The sequence below is a fragment of the Oncorhynchus keta genome, chromosome 1 (assembly GCF_023373465.1).
Source record: "Oncorhynchus keta strain PuntledgeMale-10-30-2019 chromosome 1, Oket_V2, whole genome shotgun sequence".
Classification (NCBI taxonomy): Eukaryota; Metazoa; Chordata; class Actinopteri; order Salmoniformes; family Salmonidae; genus Oncorhynchus; species Oncorhynchus keta.
In genome coordinates, this window is record NC_068421.1 from 61,660,031 (window position 1) to 61,680,507 (window position 20,477).

The window sequence follows — 20,477 nt, forward strand, 5'->3', positions numbered from 1 at the left end:
GAAAATATATTACCCTATAAACAGTATTATATCTATTAGAATATATCCATTCACTCCTGCTATAAGAAACAGCTCAAACCTTTAAGAAAGATTTTTATTTTGGTTTTAAATAGATTTACAAACCAAAAATAAAATAAAAAACACAAACAAGAAAAAATAAAACAAGTGATCGTCAAAATATCCAGATTGTATACAGTCTTTGAAGCAGAGGTGATAGGTTGGGGGGGACAGTTGTCCACACACAGTGAGAGGCTGTGGTGAGATTCACTTCCATGTGAAAAAGTTTGTGGTTTTGTTTTCCTTACTAACATCGGGGGTCCCTCGGTGATGCAACGACCAAAAAGAAAGTCTGTATGAATAGGAAGGAAGGTAGCATATTGCAAGGAAACACACAGTAGATGATGAAAATGGCAACTTCACAAAATGAAATCCCACTTCCTTAAAACAAAATGGGGGTTGTTCACGAAACGCAACAGCCATATGTAGAATGTAAAAACAGTTAAGAATTCCTGATTAGATTGATGTACACATGCTTTATACTCAAGATTTTAACACAGAGTACATTTTTCCCCCAGTAAAATCACCTATTGTCCTCTATTGGAAAAATACAGTAGAATACCTAAATGTTTCTGAATGGAAAAAATATAAAATGGTGGTAAATGTACTATTAAGTCTAATGAATAACCCCCATGATATGGTGTTTAAAACAAAAGGTAAAGAATCAGATCACTAAGTACATGTAAGGGGAAAAAACAGTTGCTCTCACCTTACTCATTTTGAAGTAGAAGACGACATCAAAAGAAGCCCACTCAACTTAGTTATAACGGAGTATATGGGAATCAAGTGTCCTTCCTACAGCCCTATACTGAGCCGGACACTGGCATGCTAGTGGGATGGCTGTATGACCTAAAACTCAACATCCCTAGCATTCTTACAATGAGAAATGCGCTTCTCTCAAACGTCCCATCAAATAGTCAAGGCGTAACAATGAATGAGCATTTACGCACTACTGAAGCAACACAAACGTGGGGTGGTGTTAAATACTGTTAAATAGTTTGTATTTAATGTGTCAAATCCTTTGTGATGGAGCCACTTCCGTTGCGAGCACTTCTACAGACATATGTTTGGTAAAGTGACTGAGGAGTTTAAGCAAATCAGCCAATTCAAAATCGCTTATGTGCAAGACATCACTGTTACAGACTTGCCATAGGGACTGATGTTAAGTTAATGCAAACATGTTCTCGTAGCAAAGCATTCCTGCACTACATTTGAATAAAATAATGACCCACCACCCAAACATGCATATATACACACATTGAGACAATTATTCCTCAACTCCCATCTTTAAGTGGTCAGTGGTGAGGAATTCCACGAGGTAGTGATCAGAGTTAGGAGCTGCCCCCCCCAGCTCAGATCGCTGCCTTTCCTGTACTTGCCTATGGAGCAGCAAGAGGAAGTGCCCCTCCCTACCTTCAGGCTATACTCAAACCCTACACCTCTGGTTTTTTGGCCCTCCCACCCCTATAGTCAAAGCTCTTCTTTGTCCTGGACCCCAACGGTGGAACCAGCTTCCCTTTGAAGCTTTGACAACAGAGTCCCTGCCCATACTCCTCACCCCAACAATATATATATATATAAAACAAATGGGTGTCTAGCACAGACTTGGCTACTTTGAGGAAAATGTACTTACTATGACTGAGATGTGGTGGTGCCACCTAGCTATGTTAAGATGAATGCACTAACTAAGTCACAGGTAGCCTAGTGGTTAGAGCATTGGACTAGTAACCGAAAGGTTGCAAGACCAAATCCCCGAGCTGACAAGGTAAAAGGTAAAAATCTGTCATTCTGGCCCTGAACAAGGCAGTTAACCCACTGTTCCTAGGCCGTCATTGTAAAGAAGAATGTGTTCTAAACGGACTTGCCTAGTTAAATAAAACAGTGGATAATAGTGTCTGCTAAATGACTAAAATGTATGAGGTCTCCAAAAGAGTACACCAGCATCAGAACATCAACTGTCTGCAATACGCCCGTATCATTACAAACCACTAATTCATACAGTAAAACTAGACTCTGGAGCTAGGTAGACAGTGGCAGACAGTTGTGAGCAACCCCAGACCCAATAGTGAAATGTCAGGGGTCCCCTTAACCTCAGAAAGCGTCATGTGACAGGCAGGCTGGCCGGCATCACAAGGCTGTCAACCAGGTGAGAGGTCACCAAGTTCAGATGAACACTACTATCTCAGGCCTCTCTCTCCACACTGCCTCGGTGTCTGGATACACACTCTACAGGAGACAGAGCCCTTACCCAAAACTTTAAAAAGCAAGCGGTCATTGAGAGCAAACCATGGGAATCATTTGTAGAGCTAGCTCTAACACTCCACAGACAGGAAAATAAAAACACCAGAAACAAAATGGACAACCTAAATCTGTAGCTTTCTTTCAAAATGCATCTGGGTTTAGCGTGCAGGTGTGGCTGCACTGCTGTGGGGGGGTGGAGTATGAGTTCAGTTTAAGGGGGTGCTGACAGGGGAGAGGAAGGGGTAGTGAGGCGATGGTGGGTCGTCAGGACTCCTCAGTTCCCGAGTCATCTTCGTCGTAGCAGCAGTCCTCGTCATCATCCTCATCTTCGTCCTCCAGGTCCTCGTCATCATAGTAATCGTCGTAGAAGAGGTTGGAGCCCTCATCGGGGGGCGGGGCGCGGGTGCGGACGCAATACTCTGCCAGGGTTGTGGGCACCTTCACACCGTCGCGCTCAGCGTCTGCTTTGGTGGCGTGGACCTGCTTCCTGTTAGAGACAAGGAAGGGACATGGTGAGGGCTGGATAACAGGGACATCCGTCAACTGTGGAGGTGGTAAAGGGTGTACCTGATGGTTTGCGTCTCTGTTCTCACACTCAATGTGTCTGCGCATGTGTGTGCCTACATAATGATTGTGTCGCTCTCTCTGTGCCTGGCCTTGCTCTTGGTGTGCCATATGATAAATCTGTGTGTACGTGTGTGTGCCCACCTGATGATCTCTGCGTACTCTCTGTCCTTGCCCTTGCTGTCTCTCCACTTGCGGTACATGACGGAGGCGTCCACGTTGGCTGGGGAGAAGGTGTTGGGCTCGTTGAGCAGAGAGATCACACTCAGCAGGATCGTCCTAAGAGGGAGAGTGAAGGAAGGAGGGAGAGACCGTGAAGAAACAGAAAGAGCGAGAGAGATGGAAATGAGTCAACACCAGGGTTAGAGGCAAAGCAGCCAAGTCAATTTGCTCCTGTGTGGCTAATTGAAATCAGACTGTTCTGACAGCAGCTAATCTGATACACTGATGGATGGACACAACAGACACTATTGTTTTGTTGTAGGGGTGTGAATATTGAAACAACATTTAGAACAAAATCCAGTGCAGTTATCACATAACTACTAACAGGTTCTGATCATCATCATAAAGTGCCATTGAAATGTAACAAACACCTAATGCAACAACGCTGTAGCGTTAGTAGGAGGAGATAAGTATCTTAAATGATTTGCCACAGATATGATTACAGTTGATATGCAGCCATTGTCCGTCACATCATGACTGCACATCTCATGTAACGGTGAGGGCCTGGATGAATGGCAAAGATCTCTCAAACACCATGCGTGGCATTAACAACGAGACAGGTACATCACTGCAACAAGCCATAACAGCATGAAGTATGTACTGACAACGGAGGTGAAAGACAAAATTCCTGTCTTGCAGGAAATCAGCCATGTCATTTGTTGACTTCTGTGATCGACAAAAAGCCTTGGTTTCATGCATGTCAACATCAGATAAGCCTCACCCCTCCCTAAGTTTGTTTTACTAAGTTTGTTTTCACTGCTTTAGCACACTCGGCTAACCCTGATGTCCTTGCCGTGTCTGAATCCTGGCTCAGGAAGGCCACCAAAAATTCTGAGATTTCCATACCCAACTATAACATCTTCCGTCAAGATAGAACTGCCAAAGGGGGAGGAGTTGCAGTCTACTGCAGAGATAGCCTGCAAAGTAATGTCATACTTTCCAGGTCCATACCCAAACAGTTCGAACTACTAATTTTGAAAATTACTCTCCAGAAATAAGTCTCTCACTGTTGCCACCTGCTTACCGACCCCCCTCAGCACCCAGCTGTGCCCTGGACACCATTTGTGAATTGATCGCCCCCCATCTAGCTTCAGAGTTTGTTCTGTTAGGTGACCTAAACTGGGATATGCTTAACACCCCGGCAGTCCTACAATCTAAGCTAGATGCCCTCAATCTCACACAAATCATCAAGGAACCCACCAGGTACAACCCTAAATCTGTAAACAAGGGCACCCTCATAGACGTCATCCTGACCAACTGGCCCTCCAAATACACCTCCGCTGTCTTCAACCAGGATCTCAGCGATCACTGCCTTATTGCCTGTATCCGCTACGGAGCCGCAGTCAAACGACCACCCCTCATCACTGTCAAACGCTCTCTAAAACACTTCTGTGAGCAGGCCTTTCTAATCGACCTGGCCCGGGTATCCTGGAAGGACATTGACCTCATCCCGTCAGTTGAGGATGCCTGGTCATTCTTTAAAAGTAACTTCCTCACCATTTTAGATAAGCATGCTCCGTTCAAAAAATGCAGAACTAAGAACAGATACAGCCCTTGGTTCACTCCAGACCTGACTGCCCTCGACCAGCACAAAAACATCCTGTGGCGGACTGCAATAGCATCGAATAGTCCCCGCGATATGCAACTGTTCAGGAAAGTCAGGAACCAATACACGCAGTCAGTCAGGAAAGCTAAGGCCAGCTTCTTCAGGAAGAAGTTTGCATCCTGTAGCTCCAACTCCAAAAAGTTCTGGGACACTGGAGTCCATGGAGAACAAGAGCACCTCCTCCCAGCTGCCCACTGCACTGAGGCTAGGTAACATGGTCACCACCGATAAATCCATGATTATCGAAAACTTCAACAAGCATTTCTCAACGGCTACTCGCCCAAGCCTCTCCAGGTTCTCCTTTACCCAAATCCAGATGGCAGATATTCTGAAAGAGCTGCAAAACCTGGACCCGTACAAATTAGCTGGGCTTGACAATCTGGACCCTCTAAACTATCCGCCGCCATTGTCGCAACCCCTATTACCAGCCTGTTCAACCTCTCATATCGTCTGAGATCCCCAAGGATTGGAAAGCTGCCGCAGTCATCCCCCTCTTCAAAGGGGGAGACACCCTGGACCCAAACTGTTACAGACCTATATCCATCCTGCCCTGCCTTTCTAAGGTCCTCGAAAGCCAAGTCAACAAACAGGTCACTGACCATCTCGAATCCCACCGTACCTTCTCCGCTGTGCAATCTGTTTTCCGAGCCGGTCACGGGTGCACCTCAGCCACACTCAAGGTACTAAACGATATCATAACCAGACAGAGTTCAGTATGTCAAATCGGAGGGCATGCTCGGAGGGCATGCTGTACGGTCCTCTGGCAGTCTATGGGGGTGCCACAGGGTTCAATCCTCGGTCTGACTCTTTTTTCTGTATATATCAATGTTGCTCTTGCTGCGGGCGATTCCCTGATGCACCTCTACACAGACGACACCATTCTATATACTTCCGGCCGGTCCTTGGACACTGTGCTATCTAACCTCCAAACGAGCTTCAATGCCATACAACACTCCTTCCGTGGCCTCCAACTGCTCTTAAAAGCTAGTAAAACCAAATGCATGCTTTTCAAGCGTTCGCTGCCTGCACCCGCACGCCTGACTAGCACCACCCTGGATGGTTCCAAACTTGAATATGTGGACATCTATAAGTACCTAGGTGTCTGGCTAGACTGTAAACTCTCCTTCCAGACCCATATCAAACATCTCCAATCGAAAATCAAATCAAGAGTCGGCTTTCTATTCCGCAACAAAGAATCCTTCACTCACGCCGCCAAACTTAACCTAGTAAAACTGACTATCCTACCGATCCTCGACTTCGGCGATGTCATCTACAAAATTGCTTCCAACACTCTACTCAGGAAACTGGATGCAGTTTATCACAGTGCCATCCGCGCTCCAGCAGGCGTATCTCACTGATCATCCCTAAAGCCAACACCTCATTTGGCCGCCTTTCGTTCCAGTTCTCTGCTGCCTGTGACGAACGAATTGCAAAAATCACTGAAGTTGGAGACTTCTCTCCCTCACCAACTTCAAACATCAGCTATCTGAGCAGCTAACCGATCGCTGCAGCTGTACATGGTTCATCGGTAAATAGCCCACCCAATTTACCTACCTCATCCCCATACGGTTTTTATTTATTTACTTTTCTGCTCTTTTGCACACCAATATCTCTACCTGTACATGACCATCTGATCATTTATCACTCCAGTGTTAATCTGCAAAATTGTAATTATTCACCTACCTCATGCCTTTTGCACACAATGTATATAGACTCCCCTTTTTTTTCCTACTGTGTTATTGACTTGTTAATTGTTTACTCCATGTGTAACTCTGTGTTGTCTGTTCACACTGCTATGCTTTATCTTGGACAGGTCACAGTTGCAAAGGAGAACTTGTTCTCAACTAGCCTACCTGGTTAAATAAAGGTGAAAAAAAAGCACTTTTTGCCATTCCTGTCTGGTCCAGCGACGGTGGGTTTGTGCCCATAAGTGACGTTGTTGCCGGTGATGTCTGGTGAGGACCTGCCTTACAACAGGCCTCCACCCCTCAGTCCAGCCTCTCTCAGTCTATTGCGGACACTGAGCACTGATGGAGCGATAGTGCGTTCCTGGTATAACTCGGGCAGACGTTGTTACCATCCTGTACCTGTCCCGCAGGTGTGATGTTCGGCTGTACCGATCCTGTGCAGGTGTTGTTACACGTGGTCTGCCACTGTGAGGATGATCAGCTGTCAGTCCTGTCTCCCTGCAGCTCTGTCTTAGGCATCTCGGGACAGATATTGCAATTTATTGCCCTGGCCACATCTGCAGCCCTAATGCCTACTTGCAGCATGCCTAAGGCAAATTCATGCAGATGAGCAGGGACCCTGGGCATCTTTCTTTGTGTTTTTCAGAGTCAGTAGAAAGGCCTCTTTAGTGTCCTAAGTTTTCATAACTGTGACCTTAATTGCCTACCGTCTGTAAGCTGTTAGTGTAGTAACACTACTTCCACAGATGCATGTTCATGAATTGTTTATGGTTCATTGAACAAGCATGTTTAAACCCTTAACAACGAAGATCTGTGAAGTTACTTGGATTTTTCCAAATTATTTTTGGAATACAGGGTCCTGAAAAAGGTCTGTTTCTTTTTGTGCTGAGTTTGTGTGTGTGACAGTGTGACAGTGTGTAGTAGTATTATGTGTGACAATAATAAAGTACAGTAATAAAAAAAAACATGGAAACAAGTAAACGGAATGAAATCAAATGTGTAAAAAATAAGTGTTATATAAATTCCACATTGTTACTAACAGTCAAACACATTTCAAAGATGAGCTAAAGCAGTGAAGTGAGAGAATGATCAGTGAGGGAGAGGGAGCTGCTCTGTACCTGACGTTCTGCGTGGGGTTCCATCTCTCAGAAGCCAGTTCTCCACTCTGGGGGTCGTCCACAGGGGGGTGCAGGATGGAGATGCACACGTCCCCATTCTACAGAAACACTTGCACACTTCAGTTACCAGCAATACATAAACTATGTATAAAACACACTACCAGGCCATGGCCAAATGAGATCACAGCAGCAAAGAATTAAAACGTTCTAATAGAAGATAACAAATCAAAGCAATCAAGAGACATTGGACTATTATGAATGGGACACCCCCCCCCCCCTCAAAAAAAAGAGGTGATTGTGTAACAATGACAGTGTTGTGCTGTCTCTTACCTCATAGATGTTGGGGTGCCACATCTTGGTGAGGAAGCGGAAGGCCGGAGGAGAGTAGGGATAGTCAATGGGGAACTTGATCCGAGCCTGAGAGAAGAGGGGGAAGTGCACACCAATTAGTGATGCAAGAGGTAGAGGCCAGTTGAATAAGGTGTAAGAAAATACCTCTGGTCAAATGCCTTGTCATGGCTACTTTATTTAGGCCCGTCTTAGCTTGGTACCAGATCAGTATGTGCTTTAGCCAACTCCCCTATGTTGTCATGCCATAGACAGTGGAGTGGCAGCTAGGGCTACCTTTCTACTTACAGTACCTGTAAAAGGGTTGGACACACCTACTCATTCAAAGGTTCGTCTTTCTTTTTACTATTTTCTACATTGTAGAATAATAGCGAAGACATCAAAACTATGAAATAACACAAATGGAATCATGTAGTAACCAAAAAAGCATTTATATCAAAATATATTTTAGGTTCTTCAAAGTAGCCACCCTTTGTCTTGTTGACAGCTTTGTACACTCTTGGCATTCAACCAGCTTCACCTGGAATGCATTTCCAACAGTCTTGAAGGAGTTCAGATATTTTGAGCACTTGTTGGCTGCTTTTCCTTCACTCTGCGGTCCAACTCATCCCAAATCATCTCAATTTGGTTGAGGTCAGGGGGATTGTAGTCATCTGATGCAGCACTCCATCACTCTCCTTGGTCAAATAGCCCTTACACAGCCTGGAGGTGTGTTGGGTCATTGTCCTGTTGAAAAACAAAATTACAGTCCCACTAAGCCCAAACCAGATGTGATGGCATATCGCATATTGTGCCTTGAATTCTAAATGAAATCAGTGACAGGGTCACCAGTAAAGCTCCCCCACACCTCCATGAACCAAACACAAGGAGATCATCCGTTCACTCCACGTGTCACAAAGACAACGATTGGAACCAAAAATCTCAAATTTGGACTAGTCAGATCAATATGACAGATCTCCACCGGTCTAATGTCCATTGCTCGTGTTTCTTGGCCCAAGCAAATCTATTCTTTATATTGGTGTCCTTTTGTAGTGGTTTCTTTGCAGCAATTCGACCATGGAGGCCTGATTCACACAGTCTCCTCTGAACAGTTGATGTTGAGATGCGTCTGTTACTTGAACTCTTTGAAGCATTTACTTGGGCTGCAATTTCTGAGGCTGGTAACTCGAATGAACTTATCCTCTGCAGCAAAGTTAACTCTGTTTACTCTTTCCTGTGGCGGTCCTCATGAGATCTTAGCGCTGGATGATTTTTCCGACTGCACTTGAAGAAACGTTCAAAGTTCTTGAAATTTTCCGGATTGATGGACCTTTATGTCTTGAAAGTAATGATGGACTGTAATTTCTCTTTGCTTATTTGAGCAGCCATAATATGGACTTGTTCTTTTACCAAATAGGGCAATCTTCTGTATACCACCCCGAACTTGTCACAACAACACTGTTTGGCTCAAACGCATTAAGGAAAGAAACTCCAAAAATGTACTTGTAGGAAGGCACATTAATTGTTAATTGTTAATTGAAATGCATTCCAGATGACTACCTCATGAAGTTGGTTGAGAGAACACAAAGCTGCCATCAAGCCAAAGGGTGGCTACTTGAAGAATCTCAAATATATTTAGATTTGTTTAACACTTTTTTGGATACTACATGATTCCATATGTGCTATTTCATAGTTTTGACATCACTACTATTCCACAATGTAGAAAATAGCACATAAAGAAAAACCCTGGAATGAGTAGGTGTCCAAACTTTTGACTGGTACTGTATGTCATTGAGAACGGATCTCACAATGATAACCAGCTTAATAAAAAACGGGCGAATAGGCCTAGTTAGAGTTCCATTATTTGTTTTTTTACAGCGGACCGTCTGACGGATATGGAATCCCCTGGTTAATTGACTCCAGAGCTTGGTGCTCTAACAGCAAACAGACAGGCTGAAAAGCTAAGGATATTATGCTAGTATGCTCTTTTCTAAATGTAATTCAAAACTGATGTGTGGTAATACTGTGTCCACGCTGTATTAAGTAGTAAGGATCATCTAGCCAACACAACATTAAATACAGATGGTGGTTTTGAAGTGAACCAGACTGCTGTGTAAATTCAATCATAGATGGTGAACAGCACAAGCCTAACTAATGAGTGTGTAACTGGATACACCAGGCCTTCTGTGGTATTGTTCTGTATAGTGTGTACAGGCTGAGTGAAAAGCCCATGGTGATTGTGCTGTGTGTTTGGTAGACATTGTTGGGGTTGTCCCCCAGCTCTCATCACCACAGACAAGCCACCACTCACCATCCCCCCAGTAGACACCCCCCTCAGCTGACACACACACACACCATGAATCCCAGTGGCGAGTAGAGCATGGGAGGGGTACCATTCCTCGAGGCTCACGGTTCACCCGTGTGTGTGTGTGTGTGTGTGTGGGGGGGGGGTCGTTCTTTTCCCCTCACACAAACCAATGACAAAGGCAGGCACATACACCACACAGTCTGCTGATCCTCCCCCTCTGCCACCCCCTGCGCACACTCGCTGATTCGGCACAGTCAGCTGGTGCTCCCCATGCTGAGCCAAATGCCACGAGGGGGAGCGGGTGGGGGCTGGGTGTGTGTGTGTGTGTGTTGGGGAGGGTGGGAACATGTACTGGGGGGGGCGTTGCACACAAACTCCACACAAGCCTATGGCTTCCCTAACATTACACTTTTACTTAGTCCTAATGCTGATTGCATTGTACGAGTCAGTAGTGACTAGTAAATTGAACAGGAAGACATTGCCATATCTACCAGGTCTATACAACAACAAGTCCAGAGTGGAAACCCTGGCAGGCCGAATAGAATCCTGTTTGCTTTTAAAGTCTGGCGCCATGCCTCCGAACTGGCTCGGGTCCAGAATGACTGGGGTTCACGCCAACACTCCACATACAGACAGCGAGAGAGAGACCGGCAACAACAGCCTTGCAGCTTACATACCAGCCTAGCTCCAGCAGTTCAGTGAGGACCAGTGTTAATGCAGAGCTCTGTAAGGTGAGCTCTGAGTGCAATATTCAAGCAATCGGCTTATTAAAAGGGGGTACTGCATTTCATCACGTGCCTTATAGGAGGGCCTATAACACTTTCTCTGCCCACAGAGAGCCACAAAGTAAATCTCAATAATAATTTAAATACATTTTAAAAACATTCCACAGAGCTTCTAAACATAGAGGCACAACATCGCAACACCGGGAACAACAGACCAAGCCAGGGTTTGAGAAGTGAAAAAGCATTCTGTAGTTGTTCATTTTCTTAAAATCTAAAAGCCACAACCTAGATTCAAGCCAATGTCTAAAGTAGTTGAACATGTTATTACACCAACCTCGTGAAAGTGACAAATTAACAACTTTGAATTAGTCCAAAACAACTTTAAGAGTGCCTTTGATTTGACGGCCTGCACATGCTCAGCACGGCACGAGACGACCATTAGACCCGATGACATGTTTCTGCACATGAGCTTAGCTAGCCAACGTCGCCATGACGTCACCTAGATGTTTGATTGGGGATTTCTATTGGAGACGCAGTTTTATCCGATCTTCATACTGTACAGTCTGTCTTTGATCATACTCTGCCCAAAATAGCCTACCTTATCATATGAATGGAACAAAGACACACCCAACCAACATAACTCAGGGCTTTATTTATTTGCATGAGTTAAATAAAACATAGAACATGGCTGATCCAGGCTTGGTTAGAAAGAGAAAGATAAGGCAAACAGGAAAAGGAGGGAGGAAGGGTGTGTCCTCCACAGAGAGCACCGACTTGGCACTGTCGCCCTGCATGCCACTCACACAGCCCATGGCAGGCAGACTGCACTCACACAGCCCATGGCAGGCAGACTGCACTCACACAGCCCATGGCAGGCAGACTGCACTCACACAGCCCATGGCAGGCAGACTGCACTCACAGGCACTCACACAGCCCATGGGGAGACTGGATGGCAGGCAGACTTTCCATGGCAGCAGCAGACTGCACTCACACAGCTGAATCAGCCCTGGCAGGCAGACTGCCTGCAAAACTGACACAGGCAGGGAAGAACTTTCCTAGCAGAGAGAGCAACATTGCCTGCAAAACTGACACCAAGCCTAGCGAGAGAGCAACACGCACACAAAGAGAGAAAGAGAGAGAGGGAGGGCAGTGGAGTGACTGGGCTTAAAAAGTTGGCCTTGCTCATTCCCTCTGCTGCACCATGCCTACCTCATCAAGAGCATCCCAAGGAGGAGTCAAACAGAGGCTCAGAATAGGGACATTTGCTCCGTTTCTCTCCCTAATTCTGAACGCTACACACTCCCTCTCTTCCTCTATAAATATCCCCTCCATGCCTGCGAGGCATGACTGTCTCTCATATCACATAGCCATGCCACACAGTGACACACCCTAGCCCGTAGCCCCAGAACGGAGCTCCTCAGTGCACACCCAGCCTCTCCTGGCTGCTCAGCTCCATGTCTCTTTGAAGTGAGGCTCTCCCGAGAGCCCTGTGGAAACAAGCAGCAACTGCTTTTAAGTATCACCCAGTAACAGGTAGAGAACTGGGAGCATGTGTTGCTGCTTCAGTCAGGCAGGCAGGAGGAGGAGGAGCGGTTGGCACAGGGAAAGCAAGAATATTTAGAGCAGAACTGCTTGGCTCAGCATCTACCTAGTAACCTACCAAGCCCATGTTTGTTTGAACATGCTCTCCCCTGCTCTCTTGCCACACTCTCCTTCTCATAGGATTTGAACCGAGTTAAAGTGATGCTCCACAGCTTTGGTATAATTTCAGCCAGTAGTTTTGAAAGTAGTGCTCACGAGGCAAAATGGTTCCTGAAAATTGTGCACACAATTGTGTAATACATCATCCATTTCGTTTGAAACATACCATTTTTATGATATGTTTTGAAATACATTTGTAAATGCTTAGGATCCTGAACTGCATCTTGAAGAGTTTCCGTGGTTAAAAGGTGAAAGGGTTTAAAACAGTTAACCTTGACACTGGAACAAGGCAGTGGATTAAATTTGGCCCCGCAGGTGGAGATGCAAATGGAAATGAAGAATAAAACGGATACATTTTCTACTCTTTTAAAAGCTCGGTCTTGGACGGTGACCTAAACACTTGGATGACAAAGCCAGTCAGGAAGAACAAACACATCTTGTTGAGGGAGGTTGGAATCAGGGCAAAGTAAACCAGGTTAGCTAAAGCAACCTAAACCCTAACAGAACTAATCATTATGTTCCTCCCAACGCACCACCTTCCCCTGTCTGCAGACCCCCCTTCTACCAGTCCCCAGGTGCTCTCATTCTCTCTCCTATTCTCCCTCGGACTCGCTCTCCTGGCTGCTCAGTGTGAATGAAAAGGAACGTGTCCTTGAGAACAGCAGTGCACTGCGCACACACATACATTCTAGTCTACAACACGTGTATGATACGAGGTTCTGTAGATTATCCTGCCCAGACCCAACAGGGTACTGCCTCATTAACAAAACCTTTTCAGTGAGGTGGAGGACGAGGAGTAAGAGGAGGAAAAGTATGGGCACAGGCAGAGTACACTACACCAGAACCACTGTCAAGACTGAACGGCAGTCCACTTCACAAACACAATTTGCCTAATCAGAATCTGCCAACAAACTTGACAGGATGAGGGCATGCCAAAACACACACCTTTAGTATTAGAAGAAGACAAATATTCTACTGTTAGGCTCACTGAGAAATGAGTGAACTAAATGGGCTGTGGACCAAGGCACCAAGAATTATTAATCTTTTCTGATACAAAGCATTACTGGTAAGTCTAATTCCCATGGAAGTAGGCTAAATTAGTGATTTATCCATGTAGGAGAGACATTGGATTTGCAAGTGCCTTTCATTCAACCTGATTCAGTCTAGCAATATCTGGAAATATACTAAACTAGTCCAATGTTGGCCTATTTCTGAAAAAAGAAAAGCTGAAACAGACTGCCTATCAAATGGGGCCCAGTTCTCTTATCCCAGGCTAGGAACATGTAAGCACATGATCATGATGAGGCTGACCATTGGAAGGTGTACTGTCTAACTCTACCTCTATATGGGCCCCCATTCACTTCATGGCATGCTCGCTTTTCACAAGGCCCCCAGGGGACCAGCGTGAGCGGGGCCAGGAGTGGCACTGCCTCGGTCTCCCTTTATCTCTCTCACTCCTACTCCCAGCTCTTATTTCTGTGTGACAGAGCCAGGCAGCCAGAGGAGGAAACATGACTCCAGCATTCATTTTGAAATACACCATTAAAACATTGGATGGAAATCTAAAAATAAAATGGCTTTCTTGAAGGGTCGGGGTTTGCATTTCTCAACCACACCAAGTGTGGTTCCCGTCACCCTCATCAGTGGTGACATTCCACTAACCCTAGGCTCTTAACACTATCGTGGCATAGGCTTAAGCTTACTTCTAACATATTTTCTAGCTAGTGTAATTCGTGGCAGAAATCTCACGCTTCAACATGTAGATGACCTCATGGTTGAGGAAGTGTATGGATGATGCCACTCAAAAAGGAAGTAGCAGAGCTAGAGCAATTCCTCTTGTCATGACAGCCTTTGAACTCCAAGCAAAACATCATGCACTTCTCAAAGCAGAAAGGCTCTGTTGTTAAAAGGAAAAAAAGGGGGCAATCTTTGGCCCACTCTGCTTGAGGGATGTGTTGTTGACTATGCGAGTGAAGCGTTGGCTGGCTGGCTGTCGTAGTGGAAGGTTGCCAGGGACAGCTAAGCTAATGGGATTGCTGGCGTGTTAATGAAGGGTTGGGGAAGACAATGTAGTCCCCGAGAACAAGAGAGAATATGAAGATGGCGGTGACAGTGATAATTGTAGAACATTCTGCATCTTGATGGGCAGTGCAGATCTTCCCTGAGCTTCCAGCCCAGGCAGTGGTCATTCTGCTCTACGTCCCTGCCAGGACAAATTCTCTGGCCAGGTGACTTGGCTCCTCTTGTCCCTGTCCCAGGGTCACACCAGGACCAGGCTGCAGTGCTGCTGCCACCCTGTCACTCTACATCAGGCTGCAGGCCCTACCATGGCTGCGAACAACTTACATTTTAGTTGTCACAGGTGTACGTAGACCTTACCGTGAATTGCTTACTTACAATCCCTTAACTCTTTCTTAACTGCATTGTAGGTTAAAATATTTACTAAATAAAAGTTGAAAAAAGTTAACAATAATAACGAGGCTATATGCAGGGGGTACCGGTACCAAGTCAAGGTACAGGTTAGTCGAGGTAAAATATAGGTAGGGGTAAAGTGACTTACGCATAGATAATAAATGGGGGGGGAGAATCAATGCAAATAGCCCGGGTAGCCATTTGATTAACTGTTCAGTAGTCTTATGGCTTGGGGGTAGAAGCTGTTAAGGAGCCTTTCGGACCTAGATTTGGCACTCCGATACCGCTTGCTGTACGGTAGTAGAGAAAACAGTCTATGACTTGGGTGGCTGGAGTCTGACACCGCCTGGTATAGTGGTCCTGGATGGCAGAAAGCTTGGCACCAGTGATGTACTGGGACGTAAGCACTACCCTCTGTAGCGCCTTGCGGTCGGATACCGAACAGTTGCCATGCCAGGTGGTGATGCAACTCGTCAGGATGCTCTTGATTGTGCAGCTGTAGAAATTTTTTAGGATCTGAGAACCCATGCCATATCTTTTCAGTCTACTGAAGTGGAATAGGCATTGTCGTGCGCACTTCACAACTGTCTTGGTGTGTTTGGACCATGGTAGTTTGTTGGTGACGTGGACACCAAGGAACTTGAAGCTCTAGACCGGCTCCACTAAAGACCCGTTGATGAGAATGGGGGCGTGCTCGTTCCACCTTTTCCTGAGTCCACGATCATCTCCTTTGTCATGATCACGTTGAGGGAGAGATTGTTGTCATGGCACCACACTGTCAGGCCTCTGACCTCCTCCCAATAGGCTGTCTCATTGTTGTCGGTGATCAGGCCTACCACCGTTGTCGTCTGCAAACTTAATGACGGTGTTGGTGCCGTGCTTGGCCACACAGTTGTGGGTGAACAGGGAGTACAGGAGGGGACTAAGCATGCACCCCTGATGGGCCCCCCATGTTGAGGATTAGCGTGGCAGATATGTCGTTGCCTACCCTTACCACCTGGGGGCGGACCATCAGGAAGTCCAGGATCCAGTTGCAGAGGGAGATGTTTAGTGCCAGGGTCCTTAGCTTCGTGATGAGCACCTTAAAAGTGGCAGCTATACCCTTTAGCTCAGTGCAGATGTTGCCTGTAATCCATGGTTTCCGGTTGGGGTATGTACTGGTCACTGTGGGGCTGACGTCATCGATGCAGTTATTGATGAAGCCGGTGACTGATGTGGTGTACACCTCAATGCCATCGGATGAATCCCGGAACATATTCCAGTCTGTGCTACTAGCTTAGCATCTGTGTCATCTGACCACTTCCATATTGAGTGAGTCACTGGTTCTTCCTACTTTAGTTTTTGCTTGTAAACAGGAATTAGGAGGATAGATATTATGGTCAGATTTGCCAAATGGAGGGTGAGAGAGAGGTTTGTACAGGTCTCTGTGTGGGGTAAAGTTGGTCTCGAGTTCTTTCCACAAGGTAGTTGTGTGATCCAGCAAAGAGTGTTTGGCCATGGCAAATATATAAATGAAGACAGAACTTGGCTGAATATCTACACATTGGCAATGAATGAGAGGAATTCTGACCCTAATAATGTCAAGTGCGTTGAGTCGCCCATTTGGAAAAGTGGTATAGGTTAATTCCACTTTTATTAGTGTATTTTAGTTTCAGTTTGCCAATCTAGCATTAATATTTTGTTTGGTGACACGTGTACAGTCAGAGGAGTTGCACCCTGATGCCAACATGCTGCTCTGGGTTTGAATAGGCCTACGTCCATTGGTGGAAAAAGTACCAAATTGTCATACGTAAAAGATACATAAATAGAAAATGACTCAAATAAATGTGTTAGTCATCCAATAAAATCCTACTTGGGTAAAAGCATTTGGTTTTAAATATACTTAAGCATCTAAAGCATACATACATACCATATATATATATATAAGCATACATCATTTTAAATTCCTTATATTAAGCAAACCAGACAGCACCATTTTCATTTACAGATAGCCAGGGGCACACTCCCAACATCATTTACAAACAAAGCATGTGTTTAGTGAGTCCGCCACTTAAGTACTTTACACCACTGCCTACGTCACGGTTTGACTCAGACTCAATAAATATGCACAAGCAGCATGTCACAGAGGGTTTGTCTAACCTGTGTAGACAGGGAGGGTCTTCGTCAGAACGAGGAAACTGTTTCCTCTAACGTCTCCAACAAACCAATGAGTCACAGATCTGCTGTGTATTTCAGTCAAGCATTGCATTGCTGGCCCAACAATTCAATCTCGTACACAGCACCCATAATACACATGTTCCTATAAATCTCTGTTCCTACCCACAATACACATGTTCCTATAAATCTCTGTTCCTACCCACAATACACATGTTCCTATAAATCTCTGTTCCTACCCACAATACACATGTTCCTATAAATCTCTGTTCCTACCCACAATACACATGTTCCTATAAATCTCTGTTCCTACCCACAATACACATGTTCCTATAAATCTCTGTTCCTACCCACAATACACATGTTCCTATAAATCTCTGTTCCTACCCACAATACACATGTTCCTATAAATCTCTGTTCCTACCCACAATACACATGTTCCTATCTAGCACAGCTCAAGCTTAGCCTACTGTGCTACCCAGAAAAGACTGGAAGCAGGTATCTGAATAAAAAGAGTTAGATTCGTGTTTCCAATGACATAAACCAATTATTAGGCCACCCGATTCCAACGTTGGTAGTTTCATTGATAAACAGAAAAGAAAACCCTGCACTGATGCTCATGCTCCCAAGGATGCCTGATGAAGACGTAAGGGTCTAAAAGTTGTTCTAAATAAATATCACCTGGGAGCATGAGCAGCAGTGTGCAGCATTTTCTGTTTTCAATGAGCCGGCCTATAACTCCAGCACCTGTGGAAAGTACCTGGATGTGCGGCTGTTCTTCAGCTTTAGTTTCATTGATACTCTTGCATCAACCTTGGATTTGATTAATAATGAAGATAAAATGTGTCTTCTATTGGGTGATTACAACAATCAAATATCAATGGCAAACCATACATACTGACACTAGGCTATAATACTGGGTGCGTAGAGTCAATTTGGAACAAGTTGGACAATGCTATCTGCTGCTATTATAGCTATGAAAACAAAGGAACTGGGTTTAGTTCAACGTATTATAGGAACCAGTGGAGGCTGCTGAGGGGAGGACGGCTCATTAATGGCTGGAACGGAGTGGAAACCGTGTGTTTGATGCACTTGATACCATCATACTAATTTCACTCCAGCATTACCACGAGCCCGTCCTGTCCAATTAAGGTGCCACCAACCTGTCATAGGAACCTACAATACATTAGAAATTAGGTCTACTTAATTGGCATTTACCATTATCAGCAGCTGTATATCAATAACATGTGTTACCTTTGAGATACATGTCAAGCCACCACAGAAAGGAAATGTGGCTTTGGATGTGATACATTGTCATAGTGTAACAAACATGTGTTTGGCAATGATTGACAACATTTAAATTCCAAGAAGAAAGAAGTCCTATTACGTTATTGGGAGGTCTTTAGGGTTAAAACATGGACATACATTGACAAACAGGACCAATCTATGAACAATAAAGCAATGGCAACATACAGACTTAACCAAACGAACAGCGCTGTTAATTCTGCCTGACTGGCCACAGTGATATCATTTGGCAATGTTTATTTCTTAAAATTACCTGTTAACATCATAACATGTTTTGTTGGTTGTCAGATGTAGATCAGCAGCACTGGAGGCTGCTGAGGGTAGGACGGCTCATTACTCTCTGGAATGGTATTAACTCATTGAAACCATATGTTTGACATCATTCCAATCCGGCCATTACTATGAGCCCATCCTCCCCAGTTAAGGTCCCACCAGCCACCTGTGGTCAACTGGTCAACTCAGCAAACTAGGCCAGGTTCGAGGTTGTCAGACAGTTTTCAATAGTTAGGTACTTCAAACAAAGGTGACAAAATATAGCACAATTGCTACCTCCGTAACATTTACAGAAGTAATACTGTTACAGTTTCTACAGTAGACATTAACTTCTAGTTTGGGACAAGAGTGAACACTGACCAGGCACATAAGTAATCAGTCTGGTGACACAAGCACATTCGTGCGATGAGGAGCGACAAAAACACTGCGACAGTAAGTGATTTGATAGCTAGCTGGTTAGCGATCGTGTTAAATATTCAGCAATTGAATACTCACCTTAAAATAACCTCCCTCATAGTGAGTATTTGGGGGTCCAAATATAGCAACTTCCCAGTTGTACAAGTCCGATTCGTCCACTAAAGTTATCCTGAACCCTTCAACTGGCTCCTCTTGAAGACTTTTCATTTCTAGCATGAGTGCTTTTTGGGAACTGGCTACATGATGATGTCCATGCTGAGCCATATTCCGCGACGATCCGTTTAATATACCTAACTAGAGTTTTTCATGTAAAATGTAGCTAGCTAGCTACTTAAATCACCCTCCCAGAAACCGTTTGATTGTTCACTCGTTTCCCCACAAAGTCTCAACAATTATCCGCTGTTATTACGTTCAGTTCTCTTCCACTGTGATCGAACAAACCCATAAATCTCTCGCTTACAACCAACCCAAAGCTAGCTTGCTAGCATTTCTCGCGAATCTGTTGTTGATCTTCTCCTGGAGGGCAACGGAACGCTTCCTCATTGACTCAAAGACAGATTTGAGCAACGGAAATGTGTATAGTCAAAGCAAACTAGAAATCACAAACAAATGAACGACTGTCCGAGAGAGTAGGGAAAGATCTCTCCTCCTACAGCAGCTGCTTCACCGTGTCGCAACTGAAGTCGCTTAAGCTGGTCCCACAAAGCTTGATGCCATGAGCAGTGAAATGCTAGCAATGCTTTCTGGGAATTGAAGTTAAACAGGACACATAGCCTCCAAAAATAAAAACGCAACATAAAGTGTTTGTCCCATGTTTCATGAGCTGAACCAAAAGATCTCAGAAATGTCCCATATGCACAAAAAGCGTATTTCTCTAAAACGTTATGCACAAATTTGCTTACATCCCTGTTAGAGAGCATTTCTCATTTGCCAAGATAATCAATCCACCTGACAGGTGTGGCATATCAAAAAAACAGATTAAACAGCATGATTACACAGGTGCACATTGTACTGGGGACATTCTAAAATGTGCATTTTGTGTCACACAACACAATGCCACAAATGTCTCAAGTTTTGAGGGAGCGTGCAATTGGAATGCCAGATCCAGGAATGTCCACCAGAGAATTCTCTACCATAAGCCACCTCCACATCCGGCTTCTTCACCTGCGGGATCGTCTGGGGAGAGGGAGTGGGGTGCTGGGGAGTATTTCTGTCTGTAATAAAATTACTTTTTTTGTTGGGGGGGGGGACTCATTATGATGGGCTGAGCCTAGCTCCCCAGTGGGTGGGCCTATGCACACCCATGGCTGCGCCCCTGCCCAGTCATGTTAAATCCATAGATTAGGGCCTAATCAATGT

The 20,477-nt window shown here is 44.9% G+C and overlaps 1 protein-coding gene across 1 annotated transcript; it reads right to left on the bottom strand.

Moving 5' to 3' along the window:
* Positions 1-82: 82 nt before the first annotated feature.
* On the bottom strand, positions 83-20,065 carry LOC118390044 (ubiquitin-conjugating enzyme E2 R2-like). The gene is made up of 5 exons (XM_035780196.2): positions 19,197-20,065; positions 7,827-7,913; positions 7,497-7,594; positions 3,007-3,141; positions 83-2,785 (listed from the first exon to the last, which is right to left on the bottom strand). The coding sequence occupies exons 1-5, from the start codon at positions 19,380-19,382 to the stop codon at positions 2,563-2,565; spliced, it is 729 nt and encodes a 242-aa protein (XP_035636089.1). The 5' UTR covers positions 19,383-20,065; the 3' UTR covers positions 83-2,562.
* Between the last annotated feature and the right edge of the window lie 412 nt (positions 20,066-20,477).

Bases quoted from the DNA above. Each gene is read 5' to 3' on its own strand.
- LOC118390044 (XM_035780196.2), bottom strand. From the start codon at position 19,382: ATGGCTCAGCATGGACATCATCATGTAGCCAGTTCCCAAAAAGCACTC. The intron at 7,595-7,826 runs GTAAGAGACAGC...GTGTTTCTGTAG, and splicing joins GGCACCCCAACATCTATGAG to AATGGGGACGTGTGCATCTC. The intron at 2,786-3,006 runs GTGGGCACACAC...TGTCTCTAACAG, and splicing joins GAGTACGCAGAGATCATCAG to GAAGCAGGTCCACGCCACCA.